This window comes from Hyla sarda, chromosome 9 (assembly GCF_029499605.1).
Source record: "Hyla sarda isolate aHylSar1 chromosome 9, aHylSar1.hap1, whole genome shotgun sequence".
Taxonomy (NCBI): domain Eukaryota; kingdom Metazoa; phylum Chordata; class Amphibia; order Anura; family Hylidae; genus Hyla; species Hyla sarda.
The window spans coordinates 20,251,607-20,271,799 of NC_079197.1; the positions used below are offsets into that span (position 1 = coordinate 20,251,607).

Here is a 20,193-nt window from a genome sequence, read left to right on the forward strand (position 1 = left end):
GGCAGGGGATGGAGGTAGAGGTGACAGCAGGGGATGGAGGCAGGGGATGGAGGTAGAGGTGAGGGCAGGGGATGGAGGCAGGGGATGGAGGTAGAGGTGACGGCAGGTGATGGAGGCTAAGGATGGAGGCAGGTGATGGAGGCTAAGGATGGAGGCTAAGGATGGAGGCAGGGGATGGAGGTAGAGGTGACGGCAGGGGATGGAGGCTAAGGATGGAGGCAGGGGATGGGGGCTAAGGATGGAGGCAGGGGATGGAGGTAGAGGTGGCGGCAGGGGATGGAGGCTATGGATGGAGGTGGCGGCAGGGGATGGAGGCTATGGATGGAGGTGGCGGCAGGGGATGGAGGCTATGGATGGAGGTGGCGGCAGGGGATGGAGGCTATGGATGGAGGTGGCGGCAGGGGATGGAGGCTATGGATGGAGGTGGCGGCAGGGGATGGAGGCTATGGATGGAGGTGGCGGCAGGGGATGGAGGCTATGGATGGAGGTGGCGGCAGGGGATGGAGGCTATGGATGGAGGTGGCGGCAGGGGATGGAGGCTATGGATGGAGGTGGCGGCAGGGGATGGAGGCTATGGATGGAGGTGACGGCAGGAGGTAGGATGGAGGGAGGACATAGGATGATGGAGGCTGCAGACACATCCGCAGGACACAGGGAGGGGTCCCCGGCACAGCCCGCACAGCCCCCGGGTAATTCCCCCACCATCCCCGCTTACTTTCTCCCACCACCGCCTTCAGCCCGCTCGGTGCCATCCTGTCCGGTACAAGCGCTAGATCCGATCCGAGAGAGAGAAGCGACTGCAGGGGAGGAGAGAGCTGGAGGTACGGAGGATGGAGGAGGGAGGAGCAGTCAGCTGACCGGGGGGAGGGGGGCTGCAGCAGAGGAGGGGAGGGGGACAGCCCTGTGTCATCACCTGACCACTGTATACAGTATATACTGGGGTCATCATCACCTACCCCCTGTATACAGCCTATACTGGGGTCATCATCATCATCATCACCTGACCACTGTATACAGTATATACTGGGGTCATCATCACCTGACCACTGTATACAGTATATACTGGGGTCATCATCACCTACCCCCTGTATACAGCCTATACTGGGGTCATCATCATCACCTGACCACTGTATACAGTATATACTGGGGTCATCATCACCTGACCACTGTATACAGCCTATACTGGGGTCATCATCATCATCATCACCTGACCACTGTATACAGTATATACTGGGGTCATCATCACCTACCCCCTGTATACAGCCCATACTGGGGTCATCATCATCATCATCACCTGACCACTGTATACAGTATATACTGGGGTCATCATCACCTACCCTCTGTATACAGCCTATACTGGGGTCATCATCATCATCATCACCTGACCACTGTATACAGTATATACTGGGGTCATCATCACCTACCCCCTGTATACAGCCCATACTGGGGTCATCATCATCATCACCTGACCACTGTATACAGTATATACTGGGGTCATCATCACCTGACTACTGTATACAGTATATACTGGGGTCATCATCACCTGACTACTGTATACAGTATATACTGGGGTCATCATCACCTGACTACTGTATACAGGATATACTGGGGTCATCATCACCTACCCTCTGTATACAGCCTATACTGGGGTCATCATCATCATCATCACCTGACCACTGTATACAGTATATACTGGGGTCATCATCACCTGACTACTATATACAGTATATACTGGGGTCATCATCACCAGACTACTGTATACAGTATATACTGGGGTCATCATCATCATCACCTGACCACTGTATACAGTATATACTGGGGTCATCATCATCATCACCTGACTACTGTATACAGTATATACTGGGGTCATCATCACCTACCCCCTGTATACAGCCCATACTGGGGTCATCATCACCTGACTACTGTATACAGTATATACTGGGGTCATCATCACCTGACCACTGTATACAGTATATACTGGGGTCATCATCACCTGACTACTGTATACAGTATATATTGGGGTCATCATCACCTGACTACTGTATACAGTATATACTTGGGTCATCATCACTTGACCACTGTATACAGTATATACTGGGGTCATCATCACCTGACTACTGTATACAGTATATACTGGGGTCATCATCATCATCATCACCTGACCACTGTATACAGTATATACTGGGGTCATCATCATCATCACCTGACCACTGTATACAGTATATACTGGGGTCATCATCACCTGACTACTGTATACAGTATATACTGGGGTCATCATCATCATCACCTGACCACTGTGTACAGTATATACTGGAGTCATCATCATCATCACCTGACCACTGTATACAGTATATACTGGGGTCATCATCACCTGACTACTGTATACAGGATATACTGGGGTCATCATCACCTGACCACTGTATACAGTATATACTGGGGTCATCATCATCATCACCTGACCACTGTATACAGTATATACTGGGGTCATCATCACCTGACTACTGTATACAGGATATACTGGGGTCATCATCACCTGACTACTGTATACAGTATATACTGGGGTCATCATCACCTGACTACTGTATACAGTATATACTGGGGTCATCATCACCTACCCTCTGTATACAGCCCATACTGGGGTCATCATCACCTACCCCCTATATACAGCCCATACTGTGGTCGTCATCATCATCACCTACCCCCTGTATACAGCCCATACTGGGGTCATCATCACCTACCCCCTGTATACAGTATATACTGGGGTCATCATCATCATCACCTGACCACTGTATACAGTATATACTGGGGTCATCATCACCTGACTACTGTATACAGTATATACTGGGGTCATCATCACCTGACTACTGTATACAGTATATACTGGGGTCATCATCACCTGACTACTGTATACAGTATATACTGGGGTCATCATCACCTGACCACTGTATACAGTATATACTTGGGTCATCATCACCTGACTACTGTATACAGTATATACTGGGGTCATCATCACCTACCCTCTGTATACAGCCTATACTGGGGTCATCATCATCATCATCACCTGACCACTGTATACAGCCCATACTGGGGTCATCATCACCTACCCCCTATATACAGCCCATACTGGGGTCATCATCACCTACCTCCTGTATACAGTATATACTGGGGTCATCATCATCATCACCTGACCACTGTATACAGTATATACTGGGGTCATCATCACCTGACTACTGTATACAGGATATACTGGGGTCATCATCACCTGACTACTGTATACAGTATATACTGGGGTCATCATCACCTGACTACTGTATACAGTATATACTGGGGTCATCATCACCTGACCACTGTATACAGTATATACTGGGGTCATCATCATCATCACCTGACCACTGTATACAGTATATACTGGGGTCATCATCACCTGACTACTGTATACAGGATATACTGGGGTCATCATCACCTGACTACTGTATACAGGATATACTGGGGTCATCATCACTTGACCACTGTATACAGTATATACTGGGGTCATCATCACCTGACTACTGTATACAGTATATACTGGGGTCATCATCATCATCATCACCTGACCACTGTATACAGTATATACTGGGGTCATCATCATCATCACCTGACCACTGTATACAGTATATACTGGGGTCATCATCACCTGACTACTGTATACAGTATATACTGGGGTCATCATCATCATCACCTGACCACTGTGTACAGTATATACTGGAGTCATCATCATCATCACCTGACCACTGTATACAGTATATACTGGGGTCATCATCACCTGACCACTGTATACAGTATATACTGGGGTCATCATCATCATCACCTGACCACTGTATACAGTATATACTGGGGTCATCATCACCTGACTACTGTATACAGGATATACTGGGGTCATCATCACCTGACTACTGTATACAGTATATACTGGGGTCATCATCACCTGACTACTGTATACAGTATATACTGGGGTCATCATCACCTACCCTCTGTATACAGCCCATACTGGGGTCATCATCACCTACCCCCTATATACAGCCCATACTGGGGTCGTCATCATCATCACCTACCCCCTGTATACAGCCCATACTGGGGTCATCATCACCTACCCCCTGTATACAGTATATACTGGGGTCATCATCATCATCACCTGACCACTGTATACAGTATATACTGGGGTCATCATCACCTGACTACTGTATACAGTATATACTGGGGTCATCATCACCTGACTACTGTATACAGTATATACTGGGGTCATCATCACCTGACCACTGTATACAGTATATACTGGGGTCATCATCACCTACCCCCTATATACAGCCCATACTGGGGTCATCATCACCTACCCCCTATATACAGCCCATACTGGGGTCATCATCACCTTCCCCCTGTATACAGTATATACTGGGGTCATCATCACCTACCCCCTGTATACAGCCCATAATGGGTTCATCATCACCTACCCCCTATATACAGCCTATACTGGGGTCATCATCACCTACCCCCTGTATACAGCCTATACTGGGGTCATCATCACCTCCCCCCTATATACAGCCCATACTGGGGGTCATCATCACCTACCCCTATATACAGCCCATACTGGGGTCATCATCACCTACCCCTCTGTATACAGCCCATACTGGGATCATCATCACCTACCCCCTGTATACAGCCCATACTGGGGTCATCATCACCTACCCCCTGTATACAGTATATACTGGGGTCATCATTACCTACCCCCTATATACAGCCTATACTGGGGTCATCATCACCTCCCCCCTATATACAGCCCATACTGGGGTCATCATCACCTACCCCCTGTATACAGCCTATACTGGGGTCATCATCACCTACCCCCTATATACAGCCTATACTGGGGTCATCATCACCTACCCCCTGTATACAGCCTATACTGGGGTCATCATCACCTCCCCCCTATATACAGCCCATACTGGGGTCATCATCACCTACCCCCTATATACAGCCTATACTGGGGTCATCATCACCTCCCCCCTATATACAGCCTATACTGGGGTCATCATCACCTCCCCCCTGTATACAGCCTATACTGGGGTCATCATCATGACCTACCCCCTATATACAGCCCATACTGGGGTTATCATCACCTACCCCCTATATACAGCCTATACTGGGGTCATCATCACCTACCCCCTGTTTACAGCCTATACTGGGGTCATCATCACCTCCCCCCTATATACAGCCCATACTGGGGTCATCATCACCTACCCCCTATATACAGCCTATACTGGGTTCATCATCACCTACCCCCTGTATACAGCCTATACTGGGTTCATCATCACCTACCCCTGTATACAGCCTATACTGGGGTCATCATCACCTACCCCCTGTATACAGCCTATACTGGGGTCATCATCATCACCTACCCCCTATATACAGCCCATACTGGGGTTATCATCACCTACCCCCTGTATACAGCCTATACTAGGGTCATCATCACCTATCTCTCTGTATACAGTCCATACAGGGGTCATCATCACCTACCTCTCTGTATACAGCCCATACTACTTAGGAGGCCTTTAGGCTACTCTGCTGGGTGCAATGTGGGAAGGGGGTAAGGTGAGCATTTGAGGGCTTCTGTTTCATGTATAGGGTTTATGTGCTCTACTTGTTGGGTGCACTGTTGATGCATAGTGTTTGGGCACCATGCTTGGGGGCTCTCTTGTTTTCCGGGCAGATATGGCACCTATTAATCTTGGAGGCATTACAGGGGACCTCTGCAAAGGTATTTTGGGGGATATTTGGCATTGGTACTATTGGTTGTTCTGTGCTGTATGGCCTCCCTGGCATGATTATTAGGCATTATAGGACCACTGATGACAGTGCTGGCACTGTGGGAGCTTTATTCTTGACAAATATAATTTGGGGGTCAGGGTATTCTGCTTGGCACGAGGGAGGAATGCCAATTGGCACAGTTATTCTTGTGGGAAATATAGCCCTGCTGCAGCCATCGTGTACCCAACAGGTTGGAAATTTAGTAACCACGTAAGTCCCATTGTCTGTCTAGGGTAGTGTGGCAAGTGGGTACTAAGGTTTAGGCAGTTAGTATGGACACTTGGCTGGCAGGTTGTCAGGTTCGTGACGCCAGACGTAGGGTTGTAGTTAGTATGTGCAACGGACAATGGGTTTTGTAGTGTCTGATGGCTGTAGTGTAATAACCCTGTAATTTACTGACAGTTCCACTAACAACTACTTCAAATAAGTAGATATCTGTATCAAAGCCCCAGGAATAAATACCTCAAAAGCCAGGATTTATGGATAACAGCTTGAACTTTACTGAAGTTTTAGGTCCAATAGTACAGCAGTGAGGATGATACAGACTGAAGTTATGACACTTGATAGACACTTTATATAGAGATAGCTGGTAGTATGTCACTGTCGCAGTCCTTGTACAATTTCAAGGGGTATTCCCGTGCCCCAGACTTCTGAACATCTAGTTCAGAAGGCTTGGAGCAGCGGCCGTGAAGTCACGGCCACGCCCCCACCCCTGTAATGTCATGCCACGCCTCCTCCATTGATGTCTATGGGAGGGGGCGTGACGACCGTCACGCCCCCTCCCATAGACATCAATGGAGGGGGCGTGGTGTGATGTGGCGTAGCCGTGACGTCGCGACCGTGGCTTCTTTGCAGCATATGGTTAGGTCTGGAATTTTGTAGTTGGGGGACACTCTTCCACTAGAGGCAAGGACTAGACTCTCTGACTAATATGAGCTTTTTTGGTCCCTCCTCTGTCCCTGGGGTGTAGACAAGACTACCCTTAGCTCGTTATTGGCTGAAGGGTGGGTAACATGTGACATGTTACCAGTAGAGATGGGCGAATTTTTGAAAATTTGATTCGGCCGATTCGCCGAATTTTCCCAAAAATTTGTTTCGATCCGATTTTATGTACGGTGAATTTCCATTGAAAATGGTTATTCCCAGGCTACATACAGCCTCCACGGGGGTGTAGAACACTTTGCCTTGGGCTTGTGCTATGTTAGTGAAATAATACTGTTATTCAGTATGACATGCAGATTACAGACGTCGCTATTAGAATCACTGTCACAGAGCGGCACAATGATGGAGTCTGGATGTGGCAGCAGGGTCGGTAGACCATATGGCATCTCAATTGAAGAGATTAAAGAGATTTTTTTAAACGTCAATTGAAGATTTTGAAGAGATTAACAAGTTTAATGTGCCAGCAGCATGAGGAGATCACATGGCGGCAGAATGACAGAGCCTGGTAATTGGAATGAGCAAACTTTAAATCCTTTTTGAGGACCCATTGGAGGGCAAGTCTGGTGCCCGCAGCCGCAGTAATTCCAGCTCCAATAGTGTATAAATTGCTGCAGTGAAAAAACTCAGGCGAGTTGCCACACCTGTCTCAGCCCCTGCCTTTCAGCCATGAGACCATATGGCAGCAGAATGACACAGCCTGGAGGTGGCACCAGCATGAGGAGATCACATGGCGGCACAATGACACAGTTTGGAGGTGGCAGCAGCCTATTTAGGCCTCAGAGTGGCACAATGACAGAGCCTGGAGGTGGCAGCAGCATGAGTAGACCATATGGTGGCACAATTACACAGCCTGGTGGTGGCAGCAGCCTATGTAGGTCGCAGAGCAACTGAGCTGGTAAGGTTGAGGTAACAGCAACCCAAACAGTGTTCATGGTAGCACAAGGGGACCACGCTCTGGGAGACCACAGCAGTGTTTCCCAATAAGTGTGCCACAGCTGTTGAAAAACTACAACTCGCAGAATGCCCGGACAGCCTATGGCCATGTAGGGAGTTGTAGTTTTGCAACATGTGGAACAATTAATTCATGTTTTTGGGCTGCTGCATATAGGCATTCTAGATTACGGGCAACATTGTCCACCATGTGCAGAGTACCTCAGTGACACAGTCCATCCCATCAAGCATTTGAAAGAAAATCAGACTGTGTCAGCATGGACAAGGAATGGTGCAAGGTCTTTCAAAGAAAACCTAACCAAAAATTACTTCTTAACCCAAAAAGACAGCTCTGTATTTGTGGCCACTAGGTGTTTCCCTTTCCTGCAATCTGCTGTTCACTTCCTGTTGTTAGGAAAAATCTGTCTCTAGTAACAGATCAAACACAAGAAGGGGGAAGGTTTTAGCCATGTGCTCTGTGCAGGACAGCCTGAGACAGCTGAACATTGTACTTAAAAGCTTAGCCAGTCTGCCTGCTGAAGATGATCTACACTGTTTCTCAAAAGTAAATCAAGTCTTCTCTCTCATGTCTCGCCACCTATAAAGCTCAGGGCAGTTGTCCCTTTAGTAAAAAAAAAAACTGTGTACCTGCTGCTGTATGCCCACAGTGCTGCAGTTTAATATCCTCATTTCCCTCCCTTTAGCTTCTAAGTAGCACCAACAGTAGCAGCTCAGCACTTAGTGTAACTCCTTCCTTGCTGTGATCCTGTTGCTTCTTTCCTTTCCTTCTTTCCTACCTTGCAAAAGCCCAGTCAGTCAGTAAACCATTTTCCCTTACATTTCATATAATACTGTACTGTATAAATCATCCTCAAGCAGCATGTTAACTCCAGTGCACTTTCTCTAATGCTATGTCATTGCATAGCAGAGAGGAGTAGGTTGTCACGATGCCGGCTGGCAGGTAGTGGATCCTCTGTGCCGGAGAGGGATTGGCGTGGACCGTGCTAGTGGATCGGTTCTAAGTCACTACTGGTTTTCACCAGAGCCCGCCGCAAAGCGGGATGGTCTTGCTGCGGCGGTAGTGACCAGGTCGTATCCACTAGCAACGGCTCACCCCTCTGGCTGCTGAAGATAGGCGCGGTACAAGGGAGTAGACAGAAGCAAGGTCGGACGTAGCAGAAGGTCGGGGCAGGCAGCAAGGATCGTAGTCAGGGGCAACGGCAGGAGGTCTGGAACACAGGCTAGGAACACACAAGGAAACGCTTTCACTGGCACAATGGCAACAAGATCCGGCAAGGGAGTGCAGGGGAAGTGAGGTGATATAGGGAAGTGCACAGGTGATCAGACTAATTGGAACCACTGCGCCAATCAGCGGCGCAGTGGCCCTTTAAATCGCAAAGACCCGGCGCGCGCGCGCCCTAAGGAGCGGGGCCGCGCGCGCCGGGACAGGACCGACGGGGAGCGAGTCAGGTACGGGAGCCGGGGTGCGCATCGCGAGCGGGCGCTACCCGCATCGCGAATCGCATCCCGGCTGGAGGCAGTATCGCAGCGCACCGGGTCAGTGGATCTGACCGGAGCGCTGCAGTGAGGAGAGTGTAGCGAGCGCTCCGGGGAGGAGCGGGGACCCGGAGCGCTCGGCGTAACAGTACCCCCCCCCTTGGGTCTCCCCCTCTTCTTAGAACCTGAGAACCTGAGGAGCAGACTTTTGTCTAGGATATTGTCCTCAGGTTCCCAGGATCTCTCTTCTGGACCACAACCCTCCCAATCCACTAAAAAAAAGGTTTTCCCTCTGACCTTTTTTGATGCCAGAATCTCTTTGACGGAGAAGATGTCCGAGGAGCCGGAAACAGGAGTGGGAGGAACAGATTTGGGAGAGAAACGGTTGATGATGAGTGGTTTAAGAAGAGAAACGTGAAAGGCATTAGGAATACGAAGAGAAGGAGGAAGAAGAAGTTTGTAAGAGACAGGATTAATCTGGCACAAAATTTTGAAAGGACCAAGATAGCGTGGTCCCAACTTGTAGCTAGGGACACGGAAGCGGACATATTTAGCGGAGAGCCATACCTTGTCTCCAGGGGAAAAAATGGGAGGAGCTCTTCTTTTCTTATCCGCGAACTTCTTCATGCGTGATGAAGCCTGTAAGAGAGAATTTTGGGTCTCTCTCCATATGATGGAAAGGTCACGAGAAATTTCATCCACAGCGGGCAGACCAGAGGGCAAGGGGGTAGGGAGGGGGGGAAGAGGGTGACGGCCGTACACCACGAAAAATGGGGATTTGGAGGAAGATTCAGAGACTCTGAAGTTATACGAGAATTCGGCCCATGGAAGGAGATCTGCCCAGTCATCCTGGCGGGAGGAAACAAAATGTCGTAAATAATCACCCAAGACCTGGTTAATTCTTTCTACTTGTCCATTGGATTGGGGATGATATGCAGAAGAAAAATTTAATTTAATCTTGAGTTGTTTACAGAGAGCCCTCCAGAATTTAGACACGAATTGGACGCCTCTATCCGAGACGATCTGCGTAGGCAACCCGTGAAGACGAAAAATGTGTACAAAAAATTGTTTAGCCAACTGAGGCGCTGAAGGAAGACCAGGAAGAGGGATGAAATGTGCCATTTTGGAGAATCGATCAACGACCACCCAAATAACAGTGTTGCCACGGGAAGGGGGTAAATCAGTAATAAAATCCATACCAATCAGAGACCAAGGCTGTTCGGGGACAGGCAGGGGATGAAGAAAACCAGCGGGCTTCTGGCGAGGAGTCTTATCCCGGGCACAGATAGTGCAGGCTCGCACAAAGTCCACAACATCCGTCTCCAGAGTCGGCCACCAATAGAAGCGGGAGATGAGTTGCACAGATTTCTTGATGCCCACATGACCTGCGAGATGGGAGGAGTGACCCCATTTGAGGATTCCGAGGCGTTGGCGTGGAGAAACAAAGGTCTTTCCTGGAGGAGTTTGCCTGATGGAGGCTGGAGAAGTGGAAATCAGGCAGTCAGGAGGAATGATGTGTTGCGGAGAGAGTTCAACTTCCGAAGCATCCGAGGAACGAGAGAGAGCATCGGCCCTAATGTTCTTATCGGCAGGCCGAAAGTGAATTTCAAAATTAAATCGGGCAAAGAACAGAGACCACCGGGCCTGGCGAGGATTCAGCCGTTGGGCAGACTGGAGGTAGGAGAGGTTCTTGTGATCGGTGTAAATAATAACTGGAAATCTTGATCCCTCCAGCAGATGCCTCCATTCCTCAAGTGCTAATTTGATGGCTAGAAGCTCTCGATCCCCGATGGAGTAGTTCCTCTCCGCCGGAGAGAAGGTCCTAGAAAAAAAACCACAAGTGACAGCATGCCCGGAAGAATTTTTTTGTAGAAGAACAGCTCCAGCTCCCACTGAGGAGGCATCAACCTCCAATAGGAAGGGTTTGGAAGGGTCAGGTCTGGAGAGCACGGGAGCCGAAGAAAAGGCAGACTTGAGTCGTTTAAAGGCGTCTTCCGCTTGAGGAGGCCAAGACTTGGGATTGGCATTTTTTTTGGTTAAAGCCACGATAGGGGCCACAACGGTAGAAAAATGTGGAATAAATTGCCTGTAATAATTGGCGAACCCCAAAAAGCGTTGGATAGCACGGAGTCCGGAGGGGCGTGGCCAATCTAAGACGGCCGAGAGTTTGTCTGGATCCATTTGTAGTCCCTGGCCAGAGACCAAGTATCCTAGAAAAGGAAGAGATTGGCATTCAAACAGACATTTCTCAATTTTGGCATAGAGTTGATTGTCACGAAGTCTCTGAAGAACCATACGGACATGCTGGCGGTGTTCTTCTAGATTGGCAGAAAAAATCAGGATATCGTCCAGATATACAACAACACAGGAGTATAAAAGATCACGAAAAATTTCATTAACAAAGTCTTGGAAGACGGCAGGGGCGTTGCACAGGCCAAAGGGCATGACCAGATACTCAAAGTGTCCATCTCTGGTGTTAAATGCCGTTTTCCATTCATCCCCCTCTCTGATGCGGATGAGATTATAAGCACCTCTTAAGTCCAGTTTAGTAAAGATGTGGGCACCTTGGAGGCGATCAAAGAGTTCAGAGATGAGGGGTAGGGGGTAGCGGTTCTTAACCGTGATTTTATTAAGACCGCGGTAGTCAATGCAAGGACGTAGGGAGCCATCTTTTTTGGACACAAAGAAAAATCCGGCTCCGGCAGGAGAGGAGGATTTACGGATAAAGCCCTTTTTCAAATTTTCCTGGACGTATTCAGACATGGCAAGAGTCTCTGGGGCGGACAGAGGATAAATTCTGCCCCGGGGTGGAGTAGTGCCCGGGAGGAGGTCGATAGGACAATCATAAGGCCTGTGAGGAGGTAGAGTCTCAGCTTGTTTTTTGCAAAAAACATCCGCAAAGTCCATATAGGCCTTAGGGAGACCGGTTACTGGAGGAACCACAGAGTCACGGCAAGGGTTACTGGGAACCGGTTTTAGACAGTCCTTGGAACAAGAGGGCCCCCAACTCTTGATCTCCCCAGTGGACCAATCCAGGGTTGGGGAATGAAGTTGAAGCCAGGGAAGTCCAAGGAGAATTTCAGAAGTGCAATTGGGGAGGACCAAAAGTTCAATCCTCTCGTGATGAGATCCGATGCTCATTAGAAGGGGCTCCGTGCGGAAACGTATGGTACAGTCCAATCTTTCATTGTTTACACAATTGATGTAAAGGGGTCTGGCGAGACTGGTCACTGGGATGTTGAACCTGTTGACGAGAGAGGCCAAAATAAAATTTCCTGCAGATCCAGAGTCCAAGAAGGCCATAGTAGAGAAGGAGAAGGCAGAGGCAGACATCCGCACAGGCACAGTAAGACGTGGAGAAGCAGAGTAGACATCAAGGACTGTCTCACCTTTGTGCGGAGTCAGCGTACGTCTTTCCAGGCGGGGAGGACGGATAGGACAATCCCTCAGGAAGTGTTCGGTACTAGCACAGTACAGGCAGAGGTTCTCCATACGGCGTCGTGTCCTCTCTTGAGGTGTCAGGCGAGACCGGTCGACCTGCATAGCCTCCACGGCGGGAGGCACAGGAACGGATTGCAGGGGACCAGAGGAGAGAGGAGCCGAGGAGAAGAAACGCCTCGTGCGAACAGAGTCCATATCTTGGCGGAGCTCCTGACGCCTTTCGGAAAAACGCATGTCAATGCGAGTGGCTAGGTGAATGAGTTCATGTAGATTAGCAGGGATTTCTCGTGCGGCCAGAACATCTTTAATGTTGCTGGATAGGCCTTTTTTAAAGGTCGCGCAGAGGGCCTCATTATTCCAGGATAATTCTGAAGCAAGAGTACGGAATTGTACGGCGTACCCGCCAACGGAAGAATTACCCTGGACCAGGTTCAACAGGGCAGTCTCAGCAGAAGAGGCTCGGGCAGGTTCCTCAAAGACACTTCGGATTTCCGAGAAGAAGGAGTGTACAGAGGCAGTGACGGGGTCATTGCGGTCCCAGAGCGGTGTGGCCCAAGACAGGGCTTTTCCAGACAGAAGGCTGACTACGAAAGCCACCTTAGACCTTTCAGTGGGAAACTGGTCCGACATCATCTCCAGATGCAGGGAACATTGGGAAAGAAAGCCACGGCAAAACTTAGAGTCCCCATCAAATTTATCCGGCAAGGATAGGCGTAGACCAGGAGCGGCCCCTCGCTGCGGAGGAGGTGCAGGAGCTGGCGGAGGAGATGACTGCTGAAGCTGTGGTAGTAACTGCTGTAGCATAACGGTCAGTTGAGACAGCTGTTGGCCTTGTTGCGCTATCTGTTGTGACTGCTGGGCGACCACCGTGGTGAGGTCAGCGACAACTGGCAGAGGAACTTCAGCGGGATCCATGGCCGGATCTACTGTCACGATGCCGGCTGGCAGGTAGTGGATCCTCTGTGCCGGAGAGGGATTGGCGTGGACCGTGCTAGTGGATCGGTTCTAAGTCACTACTGGTTTTCACCAGAGCCCGCCGCAAAGCAGGATGGTCTTGCTGCGGCGGTAGTGACCAGGTCGTATCCACTAGCAACGGCTCACCCCTCTGGCTGCTGAAGATAGGCGCGGTACAAGGGAGTAGACAGAAGCAAGGTCGGACGTAGCAGAAGGTCGGGGCAGGCAGCAAGGATCGTAGTCAGGGGCAACGGCAGGAGGTCTGGAACACAGGCTAGGAACATACAAGGAAACGCTTTCACTGGCACAATGGCAACAAGATCCGGCAAGGAAGTGCAAGGGAAGTGAGGTGATATAGGGAAGTGCACAGGTGATCAGACTAATTGGAACCACTGCGCCAATCAGCGGCGCAGTGGCCCTTTAAATCGCAAAGACCCGGCGCGCGCGCGCCCTAAGGAGCGGGGCCGCGCGCGCCGGGACAGGACCGACGGGGAGCGAGTCAGGTACGGGAGCCGGGGTGCGCATCGCGAGCGGGCGCTACCCGCATCGCGAATCGCATCCCGGCTGGAGGCAGTATCGCAGCGCCCCGGGTCAGTGGATCTGACCGGAGCGCTGCAGTGAGGAGAGTGTAGCGAGCACTCCGGGGAGGAGCGGGGACCCGGAGCGCTCGGCGTAACATAGGTGCTATCCTGTGATTGGCCAATGAAGGAAGGGAAAGGAAGCCCAGGTGTGAGTACTGCTGGCAATTAGCCCAGCTCTGGTCCTGCCTGCTGAAATGGACAGAATGAGAAATAGCTGTGCACCATGAAGGGGCTGTCAGGGCTCAATAGCAGCAATGAGAACACTAAAATCACCACATGTTAAAGAACTTAATTTGTATAGTATGGAGGAAAAGTGGACAACAATGGCAGTGGGATGATAAGTTATGTGAGAGAAGAAGATAAAGAGAGCACATGGAAACCATTCCACACACATATATATATATATATACATATATATATATATATATATATATATATATATATATATATGTTGTACATCATAGCAAAACATTGAAAAGTTTTACTTTCTAATATACTTCATAAGAAAATGTATCTCCTTTTTATAAACATTGTGGCTTATTCCATCCAGAACATAATCCTGTCCGGCTGCAGCATCATTTTTGTCCCGGCTGAAGCACAGGAAGTAAGGGCGGGATTAGCACTCCTCTGTGCTCACTTCTGTCCAATGAGATTCCTGTCTGAAAGCAGAGAGGAGGGGTCACAGAGCAGTGATTGGATGAAGAGACAAAGCACAGCACAGCAGACTCAAGGAGGAAGTGAATGCATGGTGAGTAACGGCGGGCTCAGTGCTTGCCTCGGACGTGCCCCTTTCCTAAGCAGTGGATGTCAGAATAAGTGAGCAGCAGAGATTTGTGAGCCAATTACAGGAGCCAGACACATAAGAAAGACATGTAAAGCAACTGCATGATATAGTGAGTAACATATAGAAGAATCATTTTATTTCTGTGATTTGACAGGTAGACTTTAAAGCACAGGGCAGTCTGAATTTTAGATGTTTCCTTCTCATCCCTGCTAGATCCAAAGTACCCTTAAAGGGGTACTCCGGTGGCAATTTTTTTTTTTTTTTTTATCAACTGGTACCAGAAAGTTAAACAGATTTGTAAATTACTTCTATTACATTTTTTTTAATCCTTCCAGTACTTATTAGTGGCTGTATACTACAGAGGAAATTATTTTCTTTTTGGATTTCTTTTCTGTCACGACCACAGTGCTCTCTGCTGACACCTATGTCCATTTTAGTGTGGTAAGCTTGTGGGGGTATAGGGTATATGGGGTGTAGCTGTGCGGTAACTAAAGGGTGCTGGTTTAACCCTTAACTGTCGTGACGCCAGGGTGATGGCTCCTCTGTATATGCTTGTCCTATCGCCGTACCTGTCCCAAGAGCGATAGGGAGGAATAATAAATGATTGTCCACAAGCGGAGGTTTCATAAAACTGTCAGAACTTTTACTGCAGGTTTTATGCAGAATTAAACAGGAACAGTCTTTGTACAATCAGAGTCTATGAGGATCCTGACAGTTGGTTGGGACCTTGTGAGTTTTAAGCTCAGGAGATTGATATGCGCTGTTCCACTGGATTTAGGGGATTGAGTTTAGGTCCAGCAGTCACGCAGACTTTAGCGGGGAGTTTTATTGTAACTCACGATTTGGTAAGTTGCGGTATTATCAGGCTTCGGCCTGGTCTTGTCTTTGAAAGTTGCACGGATCTTTACTCTTTGCTAGTCCGGAACCATAGAGAGTGGGGATTGGCTGGCAGCTCCCTTATATGGGCAGGGGCTGGCCTTGAGCTCATTGGTCCATACCATCTGTCAGTCACTTTACACAAGGAATTATGGTCTAAACATGTGACCACACACGTGACCTAGGAAGGTCCTTTAACATACCCTAAGAGAATTAACATTTGTCACATGACCTAAGGTCCTTTAACATATCTTAATAGAATTAACATTAGTAACATGACCGAAGGTCCTGCGACATTATATACACAATTAAATATACAATTAAATATACATATAAACATCACAAAATTAAAGAAGGAAGAGATGACTAGGGGCCATCCCACCAGGAGAACCCTACTGGAATGAAGTAACTCTGGCTTTGGGGACCACCATACAAGGTACGCTATACTATACAGTACCGGGACACCACATTAGGGACTGTCCAGAGCAGCATATGTTTGCTATGGGGATTTTCTCCTGCTCTGGACAGTTCCTGACATGGACAGAGGTGTCAGCAGAGAGCACTGTGGTCAGACAGAAAAGAAATCCAAAAAGAAAATAGTATACAGCCGCTAATAAGTACTGGAAGGATTAAGATTTTTTTTTTTTTTTTTATAGAAGTAATTTACAAATCTGTTTAACTTTCTGGCATCAGTTGATTTAAAAAAATAAAAAATAAAAAAGTACTCCTTTAAGCATGGAAACCTGCAGGATTGTAAAATTAGTATTACCATTGAGACATTACTAGGATTTTCATAAATGGCCAGCAGAGGGCAGCATAACTCTCTTGTACAATGCAATAATGTTGTTATATACCAATATCACATACATGGATATACCTAAAGCAGTATTTTCCAACCAGTGTTCCTCCAGCTGTTGTAAAACTACAACCACCAGCATGCCCGGACAGCCATTGGCTGTCCGGGCATGCTGGTAGTTGTAGTTTTACAACAGCTGGAGAACCACTGGTTGGAAAATACTGGCCTAAAGCCTTAGGGAAAGAAGAGGAACGACGCATGCTATTATTTTGATCAGGAGAGAAGAAAACTTGAACATTTTTGGGGACCCAGGCACAGAAATACTCGTACAAGAGTTGAACTTAAAGGGGTACTCCGGTGGAATTTTTTTTTTTTTTTTTTTAAATCAACTGGTGCCAGAAAGTTAAACAGATTTGTAAATTCTATATTTATTATTTAAACAGTAACCAGTTACCTGATACATAGTGACGCCCCCTCCCATAGACTTGCATTGAGGGGACGGGCGTGACGTCACACGGGGGCGGAGTCCTGATGTCATGGACTTCCGTTCCCGTAGTCGCGACTCAGACCCTCCAGCGGTTCTGGTGAAAAAACAAGTGGGTGCCGCATGCAATAATGCAGGGGTCCCCAGCGACAGGACCCCCTGCGATCAGACATCTTATCCCCTATCCTTTGGATAGGGGATAAGATGTCTAGGGTGGGAGTACCCCTTTAAATACCTTGGTCGTGCTTCACTTATAAGACACAATTTATGATAAAAATTATAAAATGTTTTATTTTAATATAAAATATCAAATAATGCAGTTAGGGCGGTGTTTTACATATAAGAACCCTGAAACGCTTCTAGGTGTGTTTAAGCTACCTTTACACCACCGATACCTAACTACGTACTTACCTTGTGCTAAACCAGCAGCACTATTTGAGTCCAACATACAGGCAACATTGCCGAGTGCCTGTGACGTCACATGCCATCAGGATACCTATATCTATAGCGAAAGAGCTTGAGAGCGCCATCTATTCAATCTGGTCTGTGGCAGGCAGACCGCCGCGGTGACGCATGCCAGTGTGGTGTCCCAGTACCGTATTGCATACCGTACCATGTATGGTGGTCCCCAAAGTCAGAGTAACTACGCTCAGGTAGGGTCCCCCAGGTGGGACAGCCCCTAGTCGCCTCTTCTCCACTCCAATTCTGTGATGTTTATATGTACATATTTAATAATAATGTGTATATTTAGTACAGTGGTCCCTCAAGTTACAATATTAATCGGTTCTGGGACGACCATTGTATGTTGAAACCATTGTATGTTGAGACCAGAACTCTATGGAAACCTGGTAATTGGTTCTAAGGGCACCAAAATGTCATCCAAAAATAGGAAAAAGTGAGGATTAAAGAAAAATAAGTAGATAACTAATATAGATAAAGCAAATCCTTCCATATAAAAGTAAGAAAGATCTGCTGGGAGCTGTAAATCACTGTCTATGTCAGTGTTTTCCAAGCAGGGAGCCTCTAGCTGTTGCAACACTACAACTCCCAGCATGCCCAGCATGCCCGGGCATGCTGGGAGTTGTAGTGTTGCAACAGCTGCGGGCACCCTGCTTGGGAAACACTGGTCTATGTAGAGGACAGGAGCTTCTTCGGGGTCCTGTACAGTACAGGCAATGTCCTAAAAAGTAACATGGAGTCGCCCTCACCTGGTATCCAAAGGAGCAGGTAACCAGGTACAGAACATGTAATACCTCCCTGTACTGTAGGGGGCGCTACCAGACACCAGTCAGTGCATACGCTTCCGTAATACAGGGGTTTTACCAAAGAATGCCCATTCTGATTGGTCGGTTCTTCCGCCCATTGACACGTTTCACAGATCTGGACTGTCTGTAGCATTGTATGTTGAGTCTGGTTTCAAGTTACAATGGTCCAGAAAAGACCATTGTATGTTGAAACTATTGTATGTTGAAGCCATTGTAAGTTGAGGGATCACTGTATAATGTATAGTATACTTACCTTGTTGGCGTTGCAGGACCTTCGGTCATGTGACTATGTTGATTCCTCTATGGTATGTTGGAGGACCTTTGGAGGTCCTTGGGTCACATACTACCCATAATTCTTTGTGAAGGTGATTGACAGAAGTATTGGACCAATCAGCTCTAGTCCAGCCCCTGCCCATATAAGGGAGCTGTAGCCAATGATCACTCTCTTGGGTTGCTGCTCTCGTGGATGCTGGACTAGCAGGACGGATCTGTGCAACTTTCAAAGACACGCTAGGCCTGAAAACCTACTGGCCTCAGCATAAAACTAAACCGTGAGTTCTAAACCAATCCCCGCTAAAGCTAGTGTGACTACTGGACCACAACTAATCCCCTAAATCCAGTGGAACAGTGCCTATCAGTCTAAGGACTCTAAATAGCTTAAGGTCCCAACCTTTGTCAATCTCTGAGAGCCTTAGCATGTATTGAGACTGTTCCTGTTATGAAGCTTGCATAAAATCTTCAGTAAAAGTTCCAACTGTTTTCAGCAAACTCTCCGGTTGTGGACATTCAATTATTCTATACCTCCCTATCGCTCTTGGGAAGGGTGGCGGAAGGACAAGCATTACAGAGGAGCCCTCACCCTGGCGTCACGAATAGAAAGGGTTAACCAGACACCCTTTAGTCACCGCACAGCTACACTCCCTACACCCAACTCCCCCAGGCTTTTACCACCCAGGACTTGCGGACCTCACCATCTATCCTCAGGTGACGCTTTGTTGGGACTTGTTCCAGGCTGGCAACTATACTTTATTCTTTTCACATCCAATATATCGGAATCCCATATTATTTACGGGACTTTAGACCATTTCCGGACTACCAATGCCGGATTACCGAAAGCGACATCAATTTTATATTTTTCTATTTAATGCTAGATATCGGTGTTTGTTCTTATTATATCAGTAAATGTTATAATTATATTTGTTTTCCTCTGCACAAGGGCCCTGTGTTATGAGGTCAAATTGCATTATTTGATATTTTGTATTAAAATAAAACATTTATAATTTTTATCATAAATTGTGTCTTATAATTGAAGCACGATCAAGGTATTTAAGACTACTATGTCTATTGTTCATCTATGTATCAGGTAACTAGTACTAGTCTTGAGGGGTTGGTTACTGTTTAAATATATTATTTCAAACCCCCAACACCAGGTGTAGGTGTACAACCCCCTTACCTCGGCGAGTTAATTGCACATCCCCTCTTGTTTTGTAAAGATTTGTAAATGACTTCTATTAAAAAATCTTAATCCTTCCAGTAATTATTAGCTGCTGAATAGTACAGAGAAAATTATTTAATTTTTGGAACACAGAGCTCTCTGCTGACATCACAACCACAGTACTCTCTACTGACATCTCTGTCCATTTTAGGAACTTTCCAGAGCAGCATATGTTTGCTATGGTGATTTTCTCCTACTCTGGACTGTTCTTAAAATGGACAGAGGTGTCAGCAGAGAGCACTGTGCTCGTGATTCAGCAGAGAGCTCTGTGTTCCAAAAAGAAAAGAATTTCCTCTGTAGTATTCAGCAG

General features: G+C 47.6%; 1 protein-coding gene and 1 long non-coding RNA gene across 2 annotated transcripts in view; one reads left to right on the forward strand and one right to left on the reverse strand.

Moving 5' to 3' along the window:
- The window catches only part of STXBP1 (syntaxin binding protein 1), a gene marked incomplete in the record, with an annotated part of 68,900 nt that extends 68,064 nt beyond the window's left edge, over positions 1 to 836 (reverse strand). Inside the window, 1 exon segment of the mRNA XM_056540620.1 lies at positions 716 to 836. Coding sequence (XP_056396595.1) covers positions 716 to 752 — 37 coding nt within the window.
- On the forward strand, positions 518 to 19,691 carry LOC130291635 (uncharacterized). Its single transcript, XR_008847988.1, has 3 exons — positions 518 to 821; positions 14,734 to 14,931; positions 19,153 to 19,691. It is a non-coding gene; the product is annotated as an uncharacterized LOC130291635 (long non-coding RNA).
- The last annotated feature ends 502 nt before the right edge of the window (positions 19,692 to 20,193 follow it).